Source organism: Balaenoptera ricei, chromosome 12 (genome assembly GCF_028023285.1).
Source record: "Balaenoptera ricei isolate mBalRic1 chromosome 12, mBalRic1.hap2, whole genome shotgun sequence".
Lineage (NCBI taxonomy): Eukaryota > Metazoa > Chordata > Mammalia > Artiodactyla > Balaenopteridae > Balaenoptera > Balaenoptera ricei.
The window spans coordinates 87412810-87436758 of NC_082650.1; the positions used below are offsets into that span (position 1 = coordinate 87412810).

General features: G+C 41.6%; 1 protein-coding gene across 2 annotated transcripts in view; it reads left to right on the forward strand.

Annotated features, from left to right (window-relative positions):
- Window positions 1-23949, forward strand: part of COL9A1 (collagen type IX alpha 1 chain) — an 83793-nt gene that overhangs the window by 6544 nt on the left and 53300 nt on the right. Inside the window, exons 5-10 of one of the 2 annotated variants that reach the window (XM_059942112.1) lie at window positions 1227-1623; window positions 15300-15383; window positions 16092-16112; window positions 17592-17666; window positions 17928-17963; window positions 18083-18145. In XM_059942112.1, coding sequence (XP_059798095.1) covers window positions 1227-1623; window positions 15300-15383; window positions 16092-16112; window positions 17592-17666; window positions 17928-17963; window positions 18083-18145 — 676 coding nt within the window. Of the gene's footprint in view, window positions 1-1226; window positions 1624-15299; window positions 15384-15845; window positions 16030-16091; window positions 16113-17591; window positions 17667-17927; window positions 17964-18082; window positions 18146-23949 lie in introns of those variants that run through there. The other variant, XM_059942113.1, reaches the window with a different exon arrangement.

The following is a 23949-nucleotide window of genomic DNA, read 5'->3' on the forward strand; positions in this document are numbered from 1 at the left end:
ATATGCTAATACAATGAATTTTTATGTTATTCATATTAGTTTGTAACAAATTAAACCAGTATCCACTTAGCTATTTCTTCTTGCCTTTTCTTCTTTACACAAGAAGAGGGCTATAAAACAGGAGTTTGACCTGAAGGAAGGTTATTTGGGACTTTGGATCCTGGTCCATAACTGTTCAAACAAAATTAATTGACATCTAGTTTTCCTAGGATTTCTCCTTTGCTCAGGAATTTTTCTATGCTTATAAGGAGGAAGGTAGAAGGAAACAACCTTCAAGCCCTTGAAGGTAAAGATGTAACGGTGATGTTTACATTTACTATGTCCTGATTTTTTAAAGTTCGGTCTTCAGCTTTTAGCCTCTTGGCTTCAACAGAAGACCCAGGTAGCTGGTGCAGCTCCAGATGGCTACCTCCACAGAGAAGGGGAATGCAGGAGGGACAATGAAGTCTTATGCAGCCATTTAGAGCAGTAAAGGAAGTTGCCATGATACAGATTTAACTCGCAGATTGGGGAACAACTGGGTTGGAGTAGAGAATTAATAACTGGTCACCTTTCCCTTGTCACATGTCCAGTGACAAGCAACCAGCTGCTACTTTAACACACTCTGAAGTCCTTGGAAAAGACAGACACGCTCAGCATGAAGGGGTTTCTTATGTCTGCAAGTGACCGATTCTCAAAATACTTATGAGTCTAGGTTATACTTGGGGAGGGGAAAATCCAAGCAATTATGGAAATAACAAAAAATCCTAACATATTACGTTAAAATAAAATTTCAAGAACCCGCTTTAATTAAAGGGTGTTCTAAACTGGTAGAGCTGATTTGGATTCCAAATGATCTCTTCTCTCATTTGTGGAAGAATGTTGCCCAGAACTTTGCAAGAATGTGGTTTTGGCGGAATGTGTTTTTTGAGGTGGAATTGCTGAATAGCAGCTCTTTAGGTAGCATAAATAGTAATACTGTTGGGATTATGTGACATTTGGGAACACTCCTTAGCTATGAGGGAGGGTTTTTTTTAATGTGTATTTTAAGATGAAACATTAATGTACACGAATGAACTTCAGTGAAGGTCTTTATGAACAGTCATGAAAGAACAACTTGTACATGGTTTTTCACACTGGAGCCTTTCTGTAGGTCTAGAATCTAAAACAGCATAATTAGGAATTATGGTAATATGCTTGGGTACAGAAAACAAGGTTTATATTTACTGTCTTAAAATTTTACTCAGGCAATTATATCCCAGTGGGCTGCCTGAAGAATACTCCTTTCTAACCACTTTTCGGATGACTGGAAGCACACTTGAAAAGAACTGGAGCATTTGGCAGATTCAAGATTCCTCGGGGAAGGAGCAAGTTGGCATGAAGATTAATGGCCAAACAAAATCTGTTGCATTTTCATACAAGGGACTGGACGGAAGTCTCCAAACTGTGACCTTTTTGAATTTGCCCTCCTTGTTTGATTCCCAGTGGCATAAGATCATGATTGGCGTGGAAAGGAGCAGTGCGACTCTTTTTGTTGACTGCAACAGGATCGAGTCCTTACCTATAAAGCCAAGAGGCCAAATCGATGTCGATGGCTTTGCTGTGCTGGGAAAACTTGTGGATAATCCTCAAGTTTCTGTTCCGGTAAGTATACAACCGTACACTGTGGGAGATTAAAACAAACCCAGATTGGTGAAAATTAATACCTCAGACATCTTTAAAAATCATCCGAATATCTTAAACAATGGACAGTTATTCATCTTTAAAAGTCATTCAAGCAGTTTTGCAAAATGCCTTCAGTGCCTCTTTTGAGCAGAACACTTGCCAGATGGAATGGGGAATCAGAGCAAGTTGAGTAGACGGTTCCTCATCCTGAGGAGCTTGAGGTCTACTTGGGAGATGCTACATGCCCACCTAGAGCACCCAGAATCCTTTGAGGCAACTTGAAAGAAACCCATACTTGTGTGGTACATATTGCTTATAAATAACCAATGAGCATATTCAAAGTAAGGTTAAGATGAGTGGTGGATTCAGTTAGTGAAGAATCCCATGCTTCTCAGAAGCAATGAAACCTTGAAATGGAAGGAATTGAATTGGTAAAAAGAGGAGAAAGTATATTCTAGCTGAGAGAAAGAGCATTAAAGGAAAAAGAAGTAAGAGAGTAAGTAGGCACATTCAAAGATCTGGAGCGTGGCTGCTTTGGATGAAATGTGTATGTGAAAATGTGAGTGCGTGTGTGTGAGGGGGGGTGGTGAGGGCAGGTGAGAGGCAAGGTTAGGAAGCTGTATGGTATCTGACCCACAAGAATGAAAATCATGTAGACGGCACAATATTTCTTTATTTAGAAGTAGGTCTCGCATGACATATTATGAAACTAAAGGATTTTAGAGCTCTGTTCGTGATTTTGCTGTAGAGACCCATGAATATGAAGGTAAGGAATTATATGATGACACAATAATTGTGTCAACTAGTACCATATAGTTCTATCATTTTGAATCGTTAAACTTTCACTGAGCTATCCTTTAAAAGGATATTTCATAATATTGTTACGGGAATTTAAAAACTATATCTTACAGGGCAAGTGATCTGTTAGAAAAAACAAAAGAATTTAGAGCTCAATAAATAAACTATTGATTTCCCCCCCCCACTTCTGTCTCTCGTACAGAGCTGTTAAATTGTAGTCACAGAACTCATATCATGGAGTGTAGCAGAGGTGACACAATGAGTTTGAATGGTTCCTGTGCACTCGTCCAAAGAAAGAAAGGTTATCGGGCATCTCAGTAATGGAATTGTTCAAATAACTTATTTTCAAGGGAAGAAGTGTGGTTAGTGTGAAGGATAGCGTGAAATTTCTATATTCTGTGATGGACAGGAAGCAATTTGTAACTGCCACATTACTGCTCTGACTTGTGGACACTTGAGAAAGTATGTCTGCAAATAATGAGTTATCACACCTCAAGTGGCTGGGTTAGAAAGCCAATGGGACCATCGTTGTGCCATCTTGAAATTTTGTGCAGCAAGATCTTTGCAATGGCACTGGGGTGGCTTTCAGAAAACACAACCTCTGCCATGTCTGTGTCACTTCTGGACCATAGGTGAGGGAAGGAGACCTTAGGGTATGTCCTCACTGTGAAGAATCTCGGTCAAGTACTTGTATAATGGATTTACTAACTCATTGCTCTTGAAAAACATTTCAAGTCATTATAATTCTGAATTCTGCATGCTAGGATGCTATTAAGTTGACTGATGGCCAGAGCAGTAAAGTCTCAGTATTACTTCGTTATATTATAGTCTAGCCAATCATGTTACAGCTGACTGTAGGTTGTCTGCCAAGTGTAGTCTCACATCACAGTGGAGACCAGTTGGGACCAGTTATCTTCGATTTTACTCTGCCGTGTGCAGGAATGCAACTAAGGTGCCGGCAGCTGGTGTTACATTTCACTTTTGTTCCACCAAGGAGATTTTCAAAGTCAGCACACTGTCCGTGTTAAAAGGCATGAACGATTTTTTTCTTTTGTACTGAATTCTGACTCTACCACAAGGAAACACAAAAGAGACTTGAGTCTAACATGTCATTAAAGTTCCGTATTTGATGATGTGGTTGGTGGTGGTAACAATAACTAAAATAGATCAAGGTTATAGGTCCAAAAATATCCCACTTATGTCCAAGGACAGACTGTGACAATGTCAAACTCAAACTTGTCACCAAAACATATTCCTCAATTATTACCCTGTATAAGACAAAGAAGTAGAAAACTCTATGTAATTAAATCCCATTTATGCTTTTTTAGCATCTTAATACCCCTAATATACCAATGTAAAGTTTTAAAAATACTTTTATTTCCATTAACTTACTTTATCCTTCCAACAATTTCATAAGAGAGCAAACACGGATTGGATTATCTCTATTTTTCAGTTGAAGACATGGCTTCACGTAGGTTTCTTGGCTTGTAAGAAGCAGTGTTAGGCATAAAATTTCTAATCTACCTCATTTTGTCTATGACAACTAACTTTCCTTTGAGAAAAATAGAAACGTATGTAATAACCACATATCTTTTCTTATAAAGGATCTCATCATTCTCATTTTGGAAGGTATTTGTGATTTGCATAGGTTTTTCAGAATTTACTTTGCAGGACAAATAAAATAAATTTTTTTTAAAGAAGGAAAACTGTGCAGTATAAAACATGATCTCAGACATTGGTCCTACTTGTTATTCATTTAGTGAGCTTTTGTTTTTGTTTTTGTTTTTGATTTACTTTTTGGCTGCACTGCAAGGCATGTGGGATCTTAGTTCCCCAGCCAGGGATCAAACCCGTACCCCCTGCATTGGGAGGGCAGAGTCTTAACCACCAGACAGCCAGGGAAGTCCCTAGTGAGCTTTCAGTTTTTGCCTCTATACTGGGTGTACAGAATTAAACAAGTCACAGTTCCTGGCAGGGTGAGTGGTTGAGATAAGTAAACGATGACAATATAACATGATAAGGACCAGGAAAGTGGAGGGAGGCACAGGGAAAAGGCTCCTCACTCAGATGGGGGCAGGGAGGCATGGGAGTGAAGTCCAAGGAGGTTTCCTGTGGGAGGTGGCCTTTGAGAGGAATCCTAGGGGGAGAGGAGAGTTACCCAGGAGAAGATAAAGTCCAGTGTTCTAGGAAAAGGAACTCTCATGTGGGAATTCCCATGTCTGTGAATTCTTCCCTTTTCTAGCTTTATTAGTTTTCCAACACTGCTCCTTACTCTTCTAGACTAAGAATAGTCAAGTACTCATACAAGTCCCCAGACGAACCCAAATGCCCACGAGTTGTCCCTACGCCTTTGTTTTTATTTTGTGGCCTATGATCTCACTTTGGCTGAAATCTCAAGTTGCCATCAATTACTGAGGTGACTGTCTCTTGGAAGACTTACAGAGTGGTGAACAGTGGAATCTGTGTATTCTGAGTGGTAGAAGACGTATACTGATAGGGCACTTTTCTCTTGATTTGGAGACAGCAAGTATTCAGTATTACTTGTGAGAAATTTTAGATTAAAATGAAATGTGCTGCTAGCATGAAAGCAACAAGTAACAGTGTATTTTTCTATTTTTCTTCATGAACTCAGATTCATTCTAATCTTTGACACTCCACATTAATTAAATACTTTTTTCAGGATCAGCACTTGCTTTTCTTTAGTAAAGCAAACACCCCTTATAAAGGTATTAACAGATGTCAAAAGGTAACCCTAGGAACTGCATAATAAAGATGCAGTGGAAAACAACATTTGATGGCACACTAACACTACGAGACTCATTTATATTGTGCTTGTTTGCGATTTCTCCCGATCTAGCCCATCTTTTGTCTCTTTCCCTTTTCTAAATTGGAAAAGGAAACCAATTTCAAGAGGTTTACATACGACTTGCAGAACAGCTGCTCCCATGCTGTACAACTCAAACACCTTCGCATCATTCGTGGTTATTTAGTGGGCTCAGAGTATTTATATTTTCCCCAAAGTACTGCTATAATACATAGCTTGATTTCAAAGCAATAAATTCCATATTTTCTATTTGCCTTTGTACCCGTATTTTAGGCTGGTGCCATTTATTCCACGGCAAAGCTCAGTTTCTTGGCAGTATACCATAAAAACGTTATTTTATGGCAGGTTCTTTATTGTTTGCTGGCAACGTGGTTGCCCAGGAGAGTTATTTGGTACAGCTCCATTAGAAAACAAAGTTAGCCCTTCTACCTTTTCAGGGATGTACACTAGGGGTTTGGGCTTGTTTGAGGGAGGATGAAAGCATATATGGCTTTACAAATACATGATTCAAACCCTTTATCTTTTTTTTTTACATTTGAATTTTGTTTTATTTTATATTTTTATACAGCATGTTCTTATTAGTTATCCATTTTATACGTATTAATGTATACATGTCAATCCCAATCTCCCAATTCATCCCACCACCACCACCCCCGCTTTCCCCCCTTGGTGTCCATACATTTGTTCTCTACATCTGTGTCTCTATTTCTGCCTTGCAAACTGGTTCATCTGTACCATTTTTCTAGATTCCACATATAAGTGTTAATATACGATATTTGTTTTTCTCTTTCTGACTTACTTCACTCTGTATGACAGTCTCTAGGTCCATCCATGTCTCTACAAATGACCCAACTTCATTCCTTTTTATGGCTGAGTAATATTCCATTGTATATATGTACCACATCTTCTTTATCCATTTGTCTGTCAATTAGCATTTAGGTTGCTTCCATGTCCTGGCTATTGTAAACAGTGCTGCAATGAACATTGGGGTGCATGTGTCTTTTTGAATTATGGTTTTCTCTGGGTATATGCCCAGTAGTGGGATTGCTGGGTCATACGGTAATTCTATTTTTAGTTTTTTAGGGAACGTCCATACTGTTCTCCACAGTGACTGTATCAATTTACATTCCCACCAACAGTGCAAGAGGAAAAACCTTTATCTTTTTACCTATGCATATTCTGAATAAACCAAGGCAGAACATGATTAATCAGACAGATATAATGCTTTTAAAAATTATATTTCAACTGTGTTGCTCTATATTATTTTTGTTAAATTCAGAGAAAATGTGAGAGCAAATATTATAGAAAGAACCAGCAAAATCCAGGATGGAGAAGTTATGTCTTTCTCTCTATCCCACAGAATTAAGTCATACTAACTTCCCAGTGTACAAAGTTTCATGAATGATAACGGAAAAGATAAATTACGAGGTTGTGATTAATATTATTTCGGGTATTTGAGAAATATTATAGGAAAGTTATGTTTTCAGTGATTTAAGAAATGCATATCTACTGTGCAAAATATCTAAACTATTGTTTGCTTATTACGTTGCTTTTGACAAGTGCTTTTTACAAATACTCTTTCACTTGGAAGTATTAAATAAATATGAAAGAAATGGTAGTGTTATCTGTACATATCCATAGAAAATACTTTTTATAACACTTTGGCGTGATTTGATCAGGTTATTTTTGAACGTTGACTGTCAGTCTTTCAGAGATAAAACCTAGCTTGCTACATCTGCTGGATCTTGCACTAGGTGGCAATAAAACAAGAAGAGCACAGAAAATAGAGCTGCTATCACAGGAGGAGCCATGATGGGGGAAGGTGCTAAGGACAACCAGAGTGAAAACTAAATGACGGCCAAACTTGCTTTTAATGGAAAATTGAATGTACGAAAACTTTTATTGGCCTCAGCTGTGCCCAGACTGTTGCAACGAAAAAAAAAAATCATTGTTATTAGTATTCTATTTTTCCTAAAATGTTTACAGACTAAGATCATAAAGAAATCTTTGTTATGTAGACTGGGTGACTAGAAAGCAAGAGATTCATTCAATGGCATTTTTCCTTCTCTTCACGTTAATTTCTGTATGGTTAGTTTCTTTGGTTACAACATGGTGTCCATAGAATCATGGGCTTTCAGAGCTATAGGAACTTAAGTCTATGTAGTTCCAACCTCTCAGTTTATACATGAAGAAATTAAAGCCCAGACAGGGGAAGGGGCTTGCTCTAAGTTGTAATCAAACAAGAAGACAAATACTATCAATACTTTCTTCATTATATTTCTTATCCATTTCTATGTATTCATTTATTAACACTCAGTAACTATTTACTAAACATCTGCTAAGTTATAGGCAGAAATTAAAGCTGCAATGGGGCTTACATTCCTTCTAGGGAGAGGCGATGGACACAGATGAGTAAATGAATACGTTTATAGTATGCCAGGTGGTCATAACTGCTGTAGAGAAAAAAGAAGACAGTTGGAGTGCCTGGAGAGAGAGCCTCCTTGAGAAAAACAAAAACAAAAACATGAAGGAGTCGGGGGAATTAGCAGGTATATACTATCTGGGGGAGGAGGATTCCACAAAGAGAGAGTGAATTAAAGGGACTGTGTTACTGTTGTCGGCTGTCTTTGAGGAAAGCATGGAGACCAGTGTAGCTGGGATGAGACGGAGAGAAGCAGGCTCTGAGGCTGGAGAGGGACCATGATGTGAAGGTGAGCGACACTGTCAACATGCTGGCTTTCCTGCCATGTGTGAGATAGAAAGCTATCAGATAGTTGGGCTAGATAAACAACATGCTCTCTTCTTCTTAAAGCATCTCTTTGGTTGAGTTTTGACAGTATATTGGAGGGGGAGATAAGGACAGAGCATTTAGGAGCATCTTAAGAGGAGATCTTTTTTTTTTTTTTGAAGTATAATTGATTTGCAATATTGCATTAGTTTCAGGTGTACAGCGTAATGATGATTCAGTCTTTTTTCAGATTATATTCCATTATAGGTTATTACAAGATATTGAGTATAGGTCCCTGTGCTATACAGTAAATCCTTGTTGCTTATGTATTTTATGTATAGTAGTTTGTATCTGTTAATCCCATACTCCTAATTTGTGCCTCCTTTCCTCCTTCTCCCCTTTGGTAATCATAAGTTTGTTTTCTATGTCTTTGAGTCTGTTTCTGTTCTGTATATAGCTTCATTTGTATTATTTTTTAGATTCCACATAAGAGTTATGTCATATAATATATATTTGTCTGTCTCTGTCTGGCTAACTTCAGTTAGTATGACAATCTCCAGGTCCATCCATGTTGCTGCAAATGGCAAAATTTCATCTTTTTAAAGACTGAGTGATATTCCATTGTATATATGTACCATATCTTCTTTGTCTAGTCATCTGTTGATGGACATTTGGGTTGCTTCCATGTCTTGGCTATTGTAAACAGTGCTGCTAGGAACATTGGGGTGCATGTGTTTTTTCAAATTAGGGTTTTCATTTTTTTCTGGATATATACCCAGGAGTGGGATCGCTGGATCATATGGTAGGTTTTATTTTTGTTTTTTAAAGGAACCTCCATACTGTTTTCCCTAGTGGTTGCATCAGTTTACATTCCCACCAACAGCGTAGGAGGGTTCCCTTTTCTCCACACCCTCTCCAGCATATATTACTTGTAGACTTTTTGACGGTAGCCATTCTGACCAGTGTGAAGTGATAGCTCATTGTAGTTTTGATTCGCATTTCCTCGAATAATTAGTGATATTGAGCTTCTTTTCATGTGCTTATTGGCCATCTGTATGTCTTCTTTGGAAAAATGCCTATTTAGGTCTTCTGCCCATTTTTCAATTGCATTGTTTGTTTTTTCCATACTGTATTGAGTTATATGAACTGTTTGTATATTTTGGATATCAATCCCTTGTCATTTGCATTCTTTGACAATGTTGTTTCCCATTCTGTAGGTTGTCTTTTTGTTTTGTTGATGGTTTCCTTTGCTGTACAAAAGGTTTTAAGTTTGATTAGGTCCCATTTGTTTATTTTTGCTTTTATTTCTTTTGCCTTGGGAGACTGTTCTAAGAAAATACTGTTATGATTTATGTCAAAGAATGTTTTGCCTATGTTCTCTTCTAGGAGCTTCATGGTATCATGCCTTATATTTAGGTCTTTAAGCCATTCTGAGTCTATTTTTGTGTATGGTGTGAGGGTGTGTTCTAATTTCACTGATTTACATGTAGCTGTCCAGCTTCCCCAGCACCACTTGTTGAAGAGACTGTCTTTTCTCCACTGTATATTCTTGCTTTCCTTGTCATAGATTAATTGACCATTAATTGGTTTATTTCTGGGCTCTCTATTCTGTTCCATTGATCTATGTGTCTGTTTTTGTGCTGATACTGTACCACACTGTTTTGATTACTGTAGCTTTGTAGTATAGTCTGAAGTCTGGAAGGGTTATATCTCCAACTTTGTTCTTTTTTCTCAAGACTGACTTGGCAATTCTGTGTCTTTAATGGTTCCATATAAATTTTAGGATTATTTGTTTTAGTGCTGTGTAAAATGTGATGGGTATTTTGATAGGGATTGCATTAAATATGTAGATTGCTTTGGGTATTATGGCCATTTTAACAATATCAATTCTCCCAATCCAAGAGCATGGGATGTCTTTCCATTTCTTTGTATCATCTTCAATTTCCTTCATCAATGTTTCATCGTTTTCAGAGTATAGATCTTTCACCTTCTTGATTAAGTTTATTCTTAGGTATTTTATTCTTTTGATGCAATTTTAAACAGGATTTTTTTTCTCTTTCTGATATTTCATTATTAATGTAAAGAAACACAACAGATTTCTGTATATTAATCTTGTATCCTGCTACATTGCTGAATTCATTTATTAGTTCTAATAGTTTTGTGTAGAGACTTTACGGTTCTCTATACAGAGTATCATGTCCTCTGCAAATAGTGACAGTTTTACCTCTTCCCTTCCAAATTAGATACACTTTATTTCTTTTTCTTGTTTGATTGCTGTGGCTAGGACTTACAATACTATGTTGAATAAAAGTGGCAAGAGTGGACATCCTTGTCTTGCTCCTGAATTTAGCAGGAAGGCTTTCAGCTTTTCACTGTTGAGCATTATGTTGGCTGTGGTTTGTCATAAATGGCCTTTATTATGTTGAGATATGTTCCCTCTATACCCAGCTTGGTGAGCATTTTTATCATGAATGGATGCTGAATTTTGTCAAGTGCTTTTTCTGCATTTGTTGAGATGATCGTGTGATTTTTATCCTTTGTTTTCTTAATGTAGTGTATCACATTGATTGATTTGTGTATGTTGAACCATCCTTGTGACACTGGAATGACTCCAACTTGATCATGGTGTCTGATTCTTTTTATGTATTGTTGGATTTGGTTTGTTAATTATTTTGTTGAGGATTTTTGCATCTATATTCATCAAAGATATTGGCCTGTAATTTTCTTTTTTCGTAGTGTCTTTGTCTGGTTTTGGTATCAGGGTGATGGTGGCCTCATAGAATGAATTTGGGAGTGTTCCCCCCTCTTCAATTTTTGGGAATAGTTTGAGAAGGATAGGTATAAGTTCTTCTTTGTATGTTTGGTAGAATTCCCCAGTGAAGACATCTGGTCCTGGACTTTTGTTTGTAAAGATTTGTTTTAAATTACAAATTCTATTTCACTTCTAGTGATCAGTTTGTTCAAATTATCTGTTTCTTCTTGACCTGGTTTTGTCAGTCTGTATGTTTCTGGAAACTTGTTCATTTATTCTAGGTTCAATTTGTTGGTGTTATTGTCACCTTCTCTCTTCAGAACTCTATCCTTCAACCTCCCCATCTCTGTTTATGAAAACCTTAAATGCCTTCAGGTCCCTCCTTATGTATTCCATGTTATATGATCCCCTTGTTGATGACCTTAGCCAGAAATATATCTTTCTCATCTCAACTGCTGTCGTATTTATTTTCAAAAACATTTTTCAGCTTAGATACTGTCCTATACACTAAACATTTTTGTGTCTTCCATACTGTCTTTCTTGAAGCACATGAATGTGCTCTATAAAGATATGCTGACTTAAAACATGAGTAAATGACTAGTTGCCAGTCTGTTAACTCCAAGTCCACTGCTTTCCCCTTTCACCATTCTGCCTCTGCCTTTGGTGTGATTTGGATGAGTGTTGCCCACTCATATTTAACCACATTCTTAGCACTAAGTCTGGAACTTCATGGCCTAGTCTACACAAAGTTAGGGGAATTTCTGATTTTGTTGCAGCTCAGAGCCTCCTGCTCAGCTACCAGGAAGCTTCACCTAGAGGAGGTCCCTTATGATGGTAGAAAACAACATATTATCATAAACTGAAAAGAAGCATGAGATCTGTGAATTCAAGTATTTCTTTAAATCTTTGTTGCTACTGACTAGACAAAAAGCTTAATGAATCACCTCTCCTATCAAAGAATCTATCTTTGAAGAGCTAGTTTTTAGGCAATGTATATAAAATTTAATCATAATTCAGTTTGCAAAAAATTAAGCTTTGTGCCATTCTCCTTAATATAGAGTCAAGTTCCATAGTTTGTCATTAAATTTCTCTCTCGGAGGAAAAGGTAGTTGTCTGCTATTAGTTTTTGTTTAGTTCTTCTGAATGGCTTAAGTACCTTATTAATATTTGTCAATAACCTAGCAAAGTAAGTAGAAATCTCTAGCCCTATTAAAAGAGTAGAGAGTTGGGGCCAAAATTCCTTGGTTTAATGTGTTGTCAGCTGGACCCTACTCTAGCTTAGGGGATAGAATTATACCTTAGAGTCCTATTGAAAAGAATTGGATAATGATGAATCTAGGCAGATGTAAGACAACTTATACTCACACAACTCAGTTTGCCTTGAAACAATGCAGAGGTATTTTACGTTGAGAAATATGGATTGTCCTAGGGCCTTTTATGTTCTGCTTAACAGATTAAAAAAAAAACTTTTTACTTTTTACTTCTCTACTTGTATTTTTTTTTCGTGTCACATCCTGTAAGCCCATTATGGGGAGGAGAATATCTGGTTCCTGTAGAATATTTCCTTAGTGCTTGGCTTATATTGGGACTTGAAGAATGTTTGCTGACAGACTAAATTAAAACATTAGTCACATATGTTTTGTCCATGGGTATTCAAAGTGAAGAATGATTCCAGGTATGAAAATGAGAGATGTGTGGAAATCAGCATTTTAGATGTATAACGAGAGTGACTTTTACCAGGGAACTCTGCCAATCTTTCTTCAAAATAATTAGCATGGAAATTGGAATTCATATTGTATGCCCCCAAACGGTTGTTTTATAGATGATTATTAGTGCATAGGTGGTGTTTATGTGGAAGCACAGATGTGTTCAGAAACCTCTGATCTGGGTGACACTCTGTCACAACCCAGCCTGTATTCACAGGTGAATTCCATTCCATTCCCCCTTATCCTGCACCACAACTGCATCGTGCGTACTTACGCAGGTGTTCCCATTTATCCAGACAGAATTACATTTTTGAGAAAATAGCTTAATGAATTACTTTGCATTTGCAATAAGTAACTTTAATGAACTATCTAAATAAAGGATATAGGTTTCCTGGTTAGCCATATAATTAAAATTTCTCAAGGCGGTTAAGGTATGAATTATTTTTGAGAATCAAAGAATCACCCACATACAATGCATGCCTAGTTTGATATCAATTCACAAATGACTTAGTGAATAACATTGTATGAGTGGTCTCTTTTATTTTGAGAGTTAGGGAGGGGGAGACACTTTTTCTTATTCTGGTAAAACTTTTATCTGGTCATTGAGGAAAAAAAATCACATTTCCTATGTGATATTTTGTCATACACATGAATATGTAACTGCATATAGAAACAGCTGCCAGTTTTGGGAGGAAGAGTAGAAATTTTGCTTCTGGATCTGTTTCTATAACAAGCATGCAAGTAGGGTAAGTTTTGAATTCTTATGAAAATTTATTAGTCTAGTTCTGAAGTTTTCTAGTATATGTAGGAAGTAAGTTTATGCAGTTTTAATTTCTAGGTCTGTCTTCTTTTCTATTCATCTTTAATACAAATGTTCAATCACCACATGCGTGGGTTACCTGCTTAGAAAATCATGATTCATTCTGGAGAGATGTTGCGTTCTCCAAGGAGGCTGACTGAGATAGCAGAGAAAGTCCTTATTTTAGAGTCAGGAACATTTGGAATGCCAGCTCTGACGTTTACTAGCTGTGTGACCTGGCAAATGATTTAACCCCTCTGAGTCCCTTTACCCATGTGTGACTGGCCTCCAAGAGATGTTGGGGGCATGCCAGGTATTTAGTAGTCATTAAGGAAAAGTTTGTTCCATTCTTTCATCTTCCTTTTACAATTTCCTCTGCAGGTTGGAACAGAACCAAGATAAAATCCCTCCCAAGCAAACAAGACTATTCTGATGAAAAACAAAGTGTTTGATTAAAGTGATTTCCTTAGCTGCAAGCTATTGTGTGGTTTGGAAAGCAGTTCTTTTGTAGGATGTCAATATGCTGTTGTTAAATAATTCACACCAAGAACACACAGATCAGCATAGTTTTCATACAATTTGTAGATAACTTTCCATCCTAAAATATGTCTTGATTTAGCTGCTCACTTTCTTTTCATCCCACTTAATTCGTTTTTCCAGTGTCCACATTTTCTGGAGAAAAGGCATAGTAGGGTTGAGGGAAACAAGAAAAATGGAGCAAGAGGAGAATTCCAGGGCAGTTAGCATCATGTGAGAAGGGGCACCAATGCAGGAATGTCAAAGCTTGATGTCTTATTTTCACCCCTTTATAAAATGTAAAACCTCCTTTTGGTTAACTTTCCCTTCCTCTGTGGGGAGAAGGAAAGGACTTCATCTTTCATTCCTTCCAACTTTGATCTCCTATCCAGTAACTTCAACTCTGGATGCTTCTGTAACAATGGGAAAAATGTGTCTAACTTAATTCTAGATCCAGTAGATGGAGTCATTTTGGCAGGAGGCATGGAGTGCAAATCACCATTGGATGAAAGAAAAGAGATTACTTTATGTTAAGTTACCTTATATTTAAATGACATTATGTTTAGATTTGGGAACTGGACATTTGCATAATGCCAGGAGAATCAACTGACCAAGAAACATGGATCCAAATAGAAATGCCTGGCAAGGAACTTCCCCACTGAAGAGGGGCCAGAGTGGCACGTGGTGGCACACCTTTTTTTTTTTTTTTTTTTTTTTTACCTTCTCACCTGAGGCTTTCAGATTCAGACCTGGCCACTCTTCCTTCATTCTATTTCTCTCCTGTTCAGCTCTTCTTTCTCCCTTAACACCTGCTAAAAGGTAAGAAGTTGTCAAGACACACCTGACTTTCAATTGTCTAGGAATATTATATCTCTTCAACCAATGAATTAGTTAAACTGAAATATTTTTTATTATCTTGTTTTTTCCTGAGTCCTAAATTTCTCTCATTCCCTCCACTTCCAGACCTTCCTATTTCCATTTTAAGCTGTGACACTCTGTGGCAAATGTCTAGCACGCATACTCTCCCAGGACCCAATTTTCCTTTCTCTACTTTATTCCTGGTGCCGCCTCTTTTGCCGCCTCTGTTTCTAATCTTTTCCCGTGTGAAGTGTTACTGCATATGTCCTCTGGGATCCCATCCAGACTCTGACACTTATTGGCTTGTGCCTAGGACAGTTTCCTGTTCTCTCTGAGACTCATTTTAACAGAATCTACCTCTTGAACGTTGTGATGAGGACAGAGATAGAAAGTCAGTGCCAGTGGTGGGTTTCCTGCCTAGGGCTGTGCTGGAGCAATGCAGAGCTAAAGTCATCTACATCCAATGATAGGAGAAAAGTGGGAAGGGTTTGCAGCCCATTTCCATTGGAAAAAAATGGTATTCAGGAACAAGAGTCCTGGTCCGCTGAGATCAACCAGTTCAAGTTGGCGACCAGACACTTAACAATTGGACCACACTTACAAACTCATCTCCTTTTTAAACGACCTACTTCTGTGCTCCAAAAAGACCTGAACTGGCTGCTGTCTTTCCCCAGTTTGAACTTCAGTGGATGCTGATCCATTGTGACCCGCTGCGACCCAGGAGAGAAACTTGCCACGAGCTTCCAACCAGGGTAACCGTGAGTCCCTGGACCACCTGCAAAGGCCACTTCCACCCAGCGTAGCTCCCGCCACCTCCTCAAAATCCCCCCCTCCCCACTCTCTTTCCCTAAAGAATCCAGGCTTTGCAGCCCAGACCAGATAGACAGTAAGGAAGCCCCGGTCCCACCCACAGCTGGGCGGGTAGAAACCACCTTGGGGCGGGGGTGTCTGTTTCTACCTTGGGTGGCTTACGACCCCCCCCTCCTCCCCTCGCAAACATCTCCGCAAGAACACTGCCGGTCGCAGCCTTCAGTGGCACGCAGGCCATCGCCTTGGCTCCTAGGACAGCAGGATGCCGCCCTGGGGCGGGAGGGGCGCGGGCAGAACCGGCCTGAGCGGCCGCGGGGAAGGGGTTAAAAGGGACTGTTGTCATTCTATCCGTCCTCCCGGCCCCGCAAGCTCTCCTCCAATCCCCAGGACCCTCTCCGGGGCCACTCGCAAACAGGAGGAACTTACGCCTCTCTGTCTGGGGGCGCTCTTTGTGGGGACAAGGGCCACCGTGCGCGCGTGGAGGGCGGGCCCGGGGATCAGCGGCGCGCGGCGGGGATGGCCTGGACGGCGCGGGCCCGCGGGGCCCTCGGGCTGGGACTGCTGCTGTCGGGGCTCTGCCTGTGCGCGGCTCAAGTAAGTTGCGCGCGGGTTTAGGGGGACGCCTTCCCACTGTCTCCCCATCTTTTCTTCTCCAGCCCAGCCAGACCACCGACCTGGTAAGCCAGGGGGCGCAGCCGTCGGGGGAGCCGCGGGGAAGGTGCCGAGCATCCCGTGGGCTGCCGGGCCCCGCGCATCCTGCGGCGAGCACGGTGGGAGGCGGGGGCCCTAGGTGACCCCTACGGTCCCGGAAAGGGCGCCCCCTCGCCCACCGGGCCCCCATACTGCAGGCTCAGGCGGTGGAGGCCGGCGGAGGCTGGAGGCCGGGGTTTAATTTTCAGCCTGACTGCTCCTCCTCCGTTCCCCTCCCCTCCCCCTCCCCTCCCCTCCCCTCTCCTCCCCTTCCCCTCCCCTCCCCCTCCCCTCTCCCTCCCCTCCCCTCTCCTCCCCTTCCCCTCCCCTCCCCTCCCCTCTCCTCCCCTTCCCCTCCCCTCTCCTCCCCTTCCCCTCCCCCTCCTCTCCCCTCCCCTCCCCCCTCCTGGCGCGGTCCAGGGCAGCCCGGCGGGAGTAGGCGGGGTTCCAGCAAACTTTGCATCCCTCCCGCTGTGCCCGCCGGTCGGGGTGGACCCGCGGCCCGGACTCGCCTCGAAATTTCGGCAGCTTCCCGAAGGCTCGGCGTCTCCTCCCTCCGCCCAGGACAGGACCCCTCGGGGGCAGGGGAGCCAGAGCCGTTTGAGGTTTCACTTACAAAGACCCCATTGTAACCTGTCTGGTCACCGGAGTTTAGAAAAACCAAGTTTTCCTTGATGAAAGAAGCTTTTTTCTTTCTTTCTTTTTTCAAATTTAGAAGAGAGAGAGAGAGAGAGAAAAAAAATCTCCCATTCCCTAAGCAAAGTGTGCAAACTATTTCAGAGGCCAGCCTTCCCTCTAACACCATCAAAGCTGAGCTGCTTGCAGCCGATAAAAGGGGTCACCCCCTAGGGTCAGCCTGAAATTTAGGGTGTTTCTGAAGCGAGGTGCCCAGACCTCCTGCAAGAGGATCGCTGCAGGCGGATCTGAGAGGAGGCCAGGCGCTCGCTGGGTCTCACCGCTTCTCCGCCCCATCCTCCCTTGTCTGTCCCTGAGAGGATTCCCCCAGCTCTCTCCTGAGCACAGGAAGGTCTACAGAATGACGGTGTGGTTGATCTGGGCGGGCGCGCCTCCGCTCCCACCTGTTCATCTTTGGCCAAAACACTGACCCGCAATCACCGATTAAATCGAGGTATTTATTCAGTGACCACCATCTTCAAGATCGAGTCCCTCGAGGAAGAGGCCCCCTCTTCCTCACAAGCCCCCTTCGGTTGAGTGCTCTGTAGACGTGAGGACTCCACCCTGGGGGCCTGGGTTGTGCTCTGACCTCACTGTCAGCCTCATTGGGAACCTTGAGGAGGGGAAGAAGTTCCCTTGGAAGTTCGATCGCCGCGTGTTATGCTGGGTTCAAACCCCGGCCTCTGCAGGGCAGTGTCTTTCCCGGGCCGCGCCGGGGGCCTCGGGCCCTGGTGCCAGTTTGGCGTCGTTGCCCCACGCGCCGCACTAACCCGTGTGCGCTCTCTTGTCAGAGGGGCCCCCCGGGTGAGCAGGGTCCTCCGGGGCCGTCGGGCCCCCCTGGAGTCCCGGGCATCGACGGCATCGACGTAAGTGTCACCTTCCCCCAGCGGCTCGGGTGGCTTCTTTGAGAGCGCCCGGAGCCCCCCACGCAAAGGCGGGATGGGACGTGGGTGAGCCTGGGAGCCTGGGAATTTCGGAGGGAGGAGGTCACGTGTCCTGTGGCCCCGGTTGGTCACGGGCCAGCAGCGTTTAGCCCGTCCCCGTCCCCGATTCGTGAGGGGTTCTCCCGGAGGGGTCCCCAGCGCCCCCCTCTCACGGACTGCTCTGCCTTTCCTCCCGTCCTCCAGGGTGACCGAGGTCCGAAGGGTCCCCCGGGCCCCCCGGTAAGTGGATCAGCGCCTTGGCCCTCCACGTCCTTCCTTCCGACCTGGTCTGCAGCCACGTGCGTCAGAAGAGTCTCAACTTTGCCCGCTTTTCTCTCCTTTTTTCTCTCCCTGCGCAGGGCCCCCCGGGAGAGCCGGGAAAGCCGGGAGCTCCGGGCAAGCCTGGCACGCCGGGCGCAGACGTGAGTAGTGGGAACTGGGGGCGCGCAGCCGGGCCCAAGGCGCGTGTGCGTGTGCGTGTGTGCGTGTGCGTGTGCGCGTGTGTGCGTGTGTGTGTGCGTGTGTGCGTGTGTGCGTGTGTGTGTGCGTGTGTGCGTGTGCGCGTGTGCGCGTGTGCGTGTGCGCGTGTGCGTGTGCATGTGTGCGTGTGCGCGTGTGTGCGTGTGTGTGTGCGTGTGCGCGTGTGCGCGTGTGCGCGTGTGTGCGTGTGTGTGTGCGTGTGTGCGTGTGCATGTGTGCGTGTGTGCGTGTGCGTGTGCGCGTGTGTGCGTGTGTGCGTGTGCGTGTGTGCGTGTGCGCGTGTGTGCGTGTGCGTATGTGCGTGTGCGTGTGCGTGTGTGCGTGTGCACGTGTGCGTGTGTGTGCGTGTGCGTGTGTGCGTGTAGAGAGGCGCAGGCTGCAGGGGTGGCGGTGGCCGTGGTCCCAGCTGCAGCAGGGCTGTGGCCCTGAACTTGGCCTTGCGCGCGGGCTTGGCACGGACGTGGCCGTTTCTGCGCACGGGTCTGCGAGGGTGGAGGCTCCGCGCAGCTCCCTGGGGAGAGCACGCAGCGCTGGCATTTCCTGCTCTCGGAAAACATAGGTGGGTACCGGTTCCTGCCTCTAACCGTCCACTCCCCTGCTCACCCGGTGCCGGGGAGGAAGGATCCGACTGGCCTCTGCAGGGGCTTCCCAGCAAGCCGTCTCTGCCCTTGCCTTCCGGCACCCCCTAAATGCATTTAGAAAGAGAACATGTAGGGAAAGGTTCTTGGGGTTCTCCTCCTAAATCCCAAGGAAGAGAGAAGAGAAAGATGCTCTTGAGGGGAGGGTCTGAAGCGAGGGGGGATGGGTGGGAGCAGGGCTGGGGCAGGGAACTCGTCAGTACGCGTGGCACAGGAAATTCAAAACTAGTCCTCTCTCTTTCCACGGGTGTTTTCTTGGCTGACATCACTCCCAGAAATAAGCTGACTAGGGTTGCTTGAAGACCGGGAACCAGCAACCTCTCCCCAACCTACCCACCAGCACACCTGCCTTCCCCCCATCGGAAGGACTCTCAGATGCTGTGTGATAAACCTAACACTAAGTAACATTTCTTCAGAGTAAAAGGACTTCAGGCCTCTCGGCTTCTCTGTCCGTACACTGGACTAATATTTATTGAGGTCTCACTGCAGGCCACTCCTTGACTTTGCCGCTGGATATGAAGTGAAGTAAGATCCGGCACCTGCTCTCAGAGAACAGACAGGGCTGGGTCCCTCAAGTTATCCTTCAAGTTACCATTTCATGTGGTTTGGCCAAACTAAGGACTTTTCTAAATCAAAAAAAGCACCCGAAAACCTATGATTATAGATTCCGAGAACTTTTGACTGGAGTTTAAGACAGAGCCTCCATTTTGAGAAAAAGAAAAACCAAACAGCTAGATGTTAGTGGTTATTAAGATGTGCTTTCTTTATCAAGATTAGCATAATGAAAATATTTGTCTTTGCTATTCATTGCCTTAGGAGATATTGACTTTGTTTTATGCTTCAAGGGCCCTAGTTTGAACTTTCTATGTATGCAAAGTGGCAGTGCATGAGGTTCCCAGGGACTAATATTTGGATAATACGAAGTGAATATCAGCCTAATATTAGTATAATACAAACTGAAATTATATGACTTGTTGGCTATCAAGCTTTTCTTTGAAACTCCGTGAATTACTTATGACATATTATAACAAAAAAGTCTGATAAATACAAGGCCACTAAGTAAACCAGTAGCCCAATATAGGTTGGATTTATTTCTGCATTCCTTTGAAACGTGGACCTTGTTTTATGTGAAAAGAAAATTGATGATTAAATGACTATCATTATTATTGATTTTTGTGGTGGTTGAAGCATAAACCAATGACCTGAAGTCTTGTCTCACTATTGAGTTGCCATAATTTCAGACAGAGGACTAGAATTATCTGTGTCTCAATTTCATGGTGCTTTTGTAGCAGGCGCAACAAATTCTTCTTTACCTGTAAAGAAGAATAAAGACAATGCCTGGTTTTGCTTTATAAAGTAATTTCCACACTTAAACAGAAACTTGGGATAAATAAATGAAAGTTCTTCAAAATCTTCAGAAGTACAATGTAAATAACACTTACAAATAGTTTTTTTTTTCTTTGTCTATAGTTGCAGTACCACAGTGCAGATTTCCAAATCACATTTCCAAAGTTAAAAAGTGTAAAATAGTAAGGTTTCTTATATCATAGAACTTTGACCCTGGAAGGTCCTCAGGGAGAAACTGATGAGGGCATTGAATCAATCTTCTGGGATTGCAAAGGAAAGCAAGAGAAAAAGAAAAAGAGAAAGGAAGGAGAGATAAAGTAAGAAATTCATGTATGTGCCAGTATTTTGGGCATTTTTAGAACTGAGCAAAAAATTAACTATACTAATTTGCATTTGAGTAGAACTTTTTTTTCAAATGCAGTCACAAACATTATTTCCTTTAACTTTACAATAAGCTGGAAAGTAGATTTGGCTAATATTATTCTTCACAGATAAGGACACTGAATAGTTATGAGGATGAGTAGTTTCCCCAGGGGCCCAGCGTTATTCAGTGGCTAAGATGGTGAAAGAAACCAGATTTCTTGATTTTTAGAGTCACTTTCTTTCCAGATAGCTTTGCCTCACGCAGATATGAATGAGGTTCTTAAATAGATGAATATTTGGAGAAAATAGGGAGAAAAAGAATGATAGTGAATTTTTGTTATCTGAATTACCAACCAAGAAATATGATATTAAAAATTCAACGGATAGTAAAAATATTTTAATTGATATTTTATAATTATTTGTAAATATTGGTATAAATTTCATGTTCCCCAAATTTTGAAATGGAGCCACATGCAACTTCCAAAATCCTGACTTGAAAAGTTTTTTTATTCCACTCTTTTGACACATTTGACATTTTAAACAGACCTTTTACCCTAAGTTGAGAATAGACCTTGAGACTAATGAAATACCAGAAACTGGATCAGAGTTTGCTGTTTGTCTCTGGGCTTGAGAGCTAAGTAAGTGGGAAAGCGTAAGTTATCTTTCTTGGTAGGTGAACCTAAGTGTAGTGGTGGGACCTGAACCCTCCAACCTTGGTTCATTGCAAAGCTGTATTTTTTGGTAATGTTAACAAATGGTTAATCAGATGGTGTTTGGAAGGATCTGAAAGGAACATGGCTTAAAGGTAATTATCCTGAATCAAGTGGATTTTTGACAGAAAATGTAAGCGAGTCATGGCAGCTAGTCTTGGAGGATTATGTGTTAGGTCTCTTGAGCTGAGTGGTTGGAATGTTGGAAGGAAATTACTGTTGATGGCTGGTGTGCTTTGCCAGGCAGCAGCAGGAAATTTCAGAACACAGTTGGCTTTAATATCACCCCATATAGAACTTTATCTTCATAAGCATTCATATGAAAGCAATTCTTTCTGCCACTGGCGATATTTTCCTCTAGTCATTTCTTTGACAAATAAGAATGATTGCAAGTTGGAGCTGTATGCGTGCATCTGTAAATGTAAATTGTAGGAGATTTATGTACATACATATAAAATCCCTCCTTTCCTGCTAAGACTTTAGTAAGTTGATCCTTTTCCCTTATAGACATGTAAAATTAAAGAGGTCAGAGCTTGGTTGGAAGCTCTGCTCCCAAAGGGCAACTGTGCTGTTATCATTCATCACTTACATTCTTCCAGGCACTTTTGCTGTGGCATGCTTAGTGAGCTCTGTAAAGTAGTACTTTGTTTTTCATTCGTATAGCATCCATCTCAGATACAGAGAAGAGGAATTAGAATGAAGTACAGGAATTAGAGTTAAGCCATGCTACTTTTTACCGGAAAGAGGTTAGAACATCCTCTGAATGTATACAACTATCATCCCTGATAGATGTTATATGATTAGGATAGTGAGTCATAAAGAAAATACTCTGAAAGGTCAGTGTAAGTGGAAATAGTCAGGCAGCAAAAAAATTGTGAGGGGGGCCGTGAAGCACAGTGCCTGTGGTTAATACGTAGATTTTTTTGCTTGTTTATTTGCAGAACCCCTTCTGAATGAGGTTTTAAGCTCCCAGAGGGCAGGAGACATCACTTCATGTGAACTCTTCATTAGCATCTAGTGTAGTCTGACCACACAATAATGATGATAATAAGAACAGCTAACATTAACTCAGTGTCTGCTCTGTTGTAAACACTCTGTGTGTAATATCCCAGTGAATGTTCAAAATTACCATATGAGGTAGATATTAACATTATACCTATTTTACAGATTAGGAAACTGAGGCTGCATACAGTTGAGCAACTTGCCCATGGTTGCACAGGAATTAAGTGCCAGAGTCGGGATTTGAACCAAAAGTAAAGATGATGTGGAAGGACAGGTGTGAAATCCCTCCACCCAACAGGCTAACCCAAATTAATTTATTCAGTAGTCGTGTACTGAGTGTGTGTTAGATGTTGGGACAATGTGCTAGGATTGTAATGGACGCAGTCCTGTCCTCATGGAGCTTATGCTTTTCTACATGGCTAGTTCATAAAAGAGTTCACTGGATCATCGGACACCAGAATGTATTTTCATTAATTCAAAGAGCCTCCTAGTGATTAGACATAGTTTATCATGTCTTATGGAAGACAGTATAAATAAGAAGTGACTGGAGGCAGTCTCCAGGGTATCTAGCCATTCTGCTTCCTTATTATGGAGCTGAAGTTCTACCATATACAGTAGCTACTGTCCTCCAACCTTGTCAGTTATTTCAATCACTGAGTGAAGATGGTTAGCTGGCTGTGTGTGTGGGAATTGACCAGGATTGGTCTTGGAGGGTATATGCATAGAGTGGACATTAGACGCCCCATTCGTCAGACATGCCCTGAGGTTTATAAAACCCATGTGCCATATGTGTTACCAGAGTGCCCCTGCAGGAATGGTTTGTTTGCTGAAATACAAAAGCCAACGTTCCGTTACCATAGGTGCTCAGCAACTAAGATGCTGGGGCCTGTTCCCAAGTTACAGCGTTACAGTTATACTGGGGAGACTGAAAATCTAAGTCTGTCAGAAACTCTTCCGTGTGTGTTTAATAACTTTATTCTTTGCTAAATTTCCAGTAATTAACATTTTCAACTCATTCTTTTCTACTTCCTTTGATTCACTCTTTGGAGTTATGAGGGAAATTAATTGATGTAGAGGAATGTAAAAGTGGTGATCAGTGAAATAGTTTTCTATATAAGCTACATGACTGCATTTTCTTGATATTTATGCAGACTATGACAGATTAAATATAGATTTTGGTAATTATTTTTAAGTAGTGCTTTCATATTTTCAAGGAATCCATTCCTCAATTAATATCATTTTAGTCTTTTTCAAAATCTTGATAAGGTATAGGTTTTATAAGGTATTTATATTGTATATGCATGCATATATGTATATGTACATATATGTCTGTATATATCTATAGATACACGTACACATATTTGTCTTTAGCAATGTGTTCCCTTCAAGATTACATTATAAATGACAACATCTAAAAGTAAAGAAAAAATTAAAAAGATAAAAATGTGTCTTTACCTGACGTGGAAATTTGGATGTACATGTAGTGTTATCATGCTTTGATATCTATTAAGTCAATTACTGTGAAACACATTTATAACCATCATATGTAAAGCTAAAGCAGTTATTAAAGCATCACTTCTAAACATTGCCATTTTCCCTACTAATTTTCAGTAACTGACTTAAATTCTGCATAGTGAGTGGCACACGTGAAAATGTATACTTAATAATTAGTTGTTTTACTAAGGG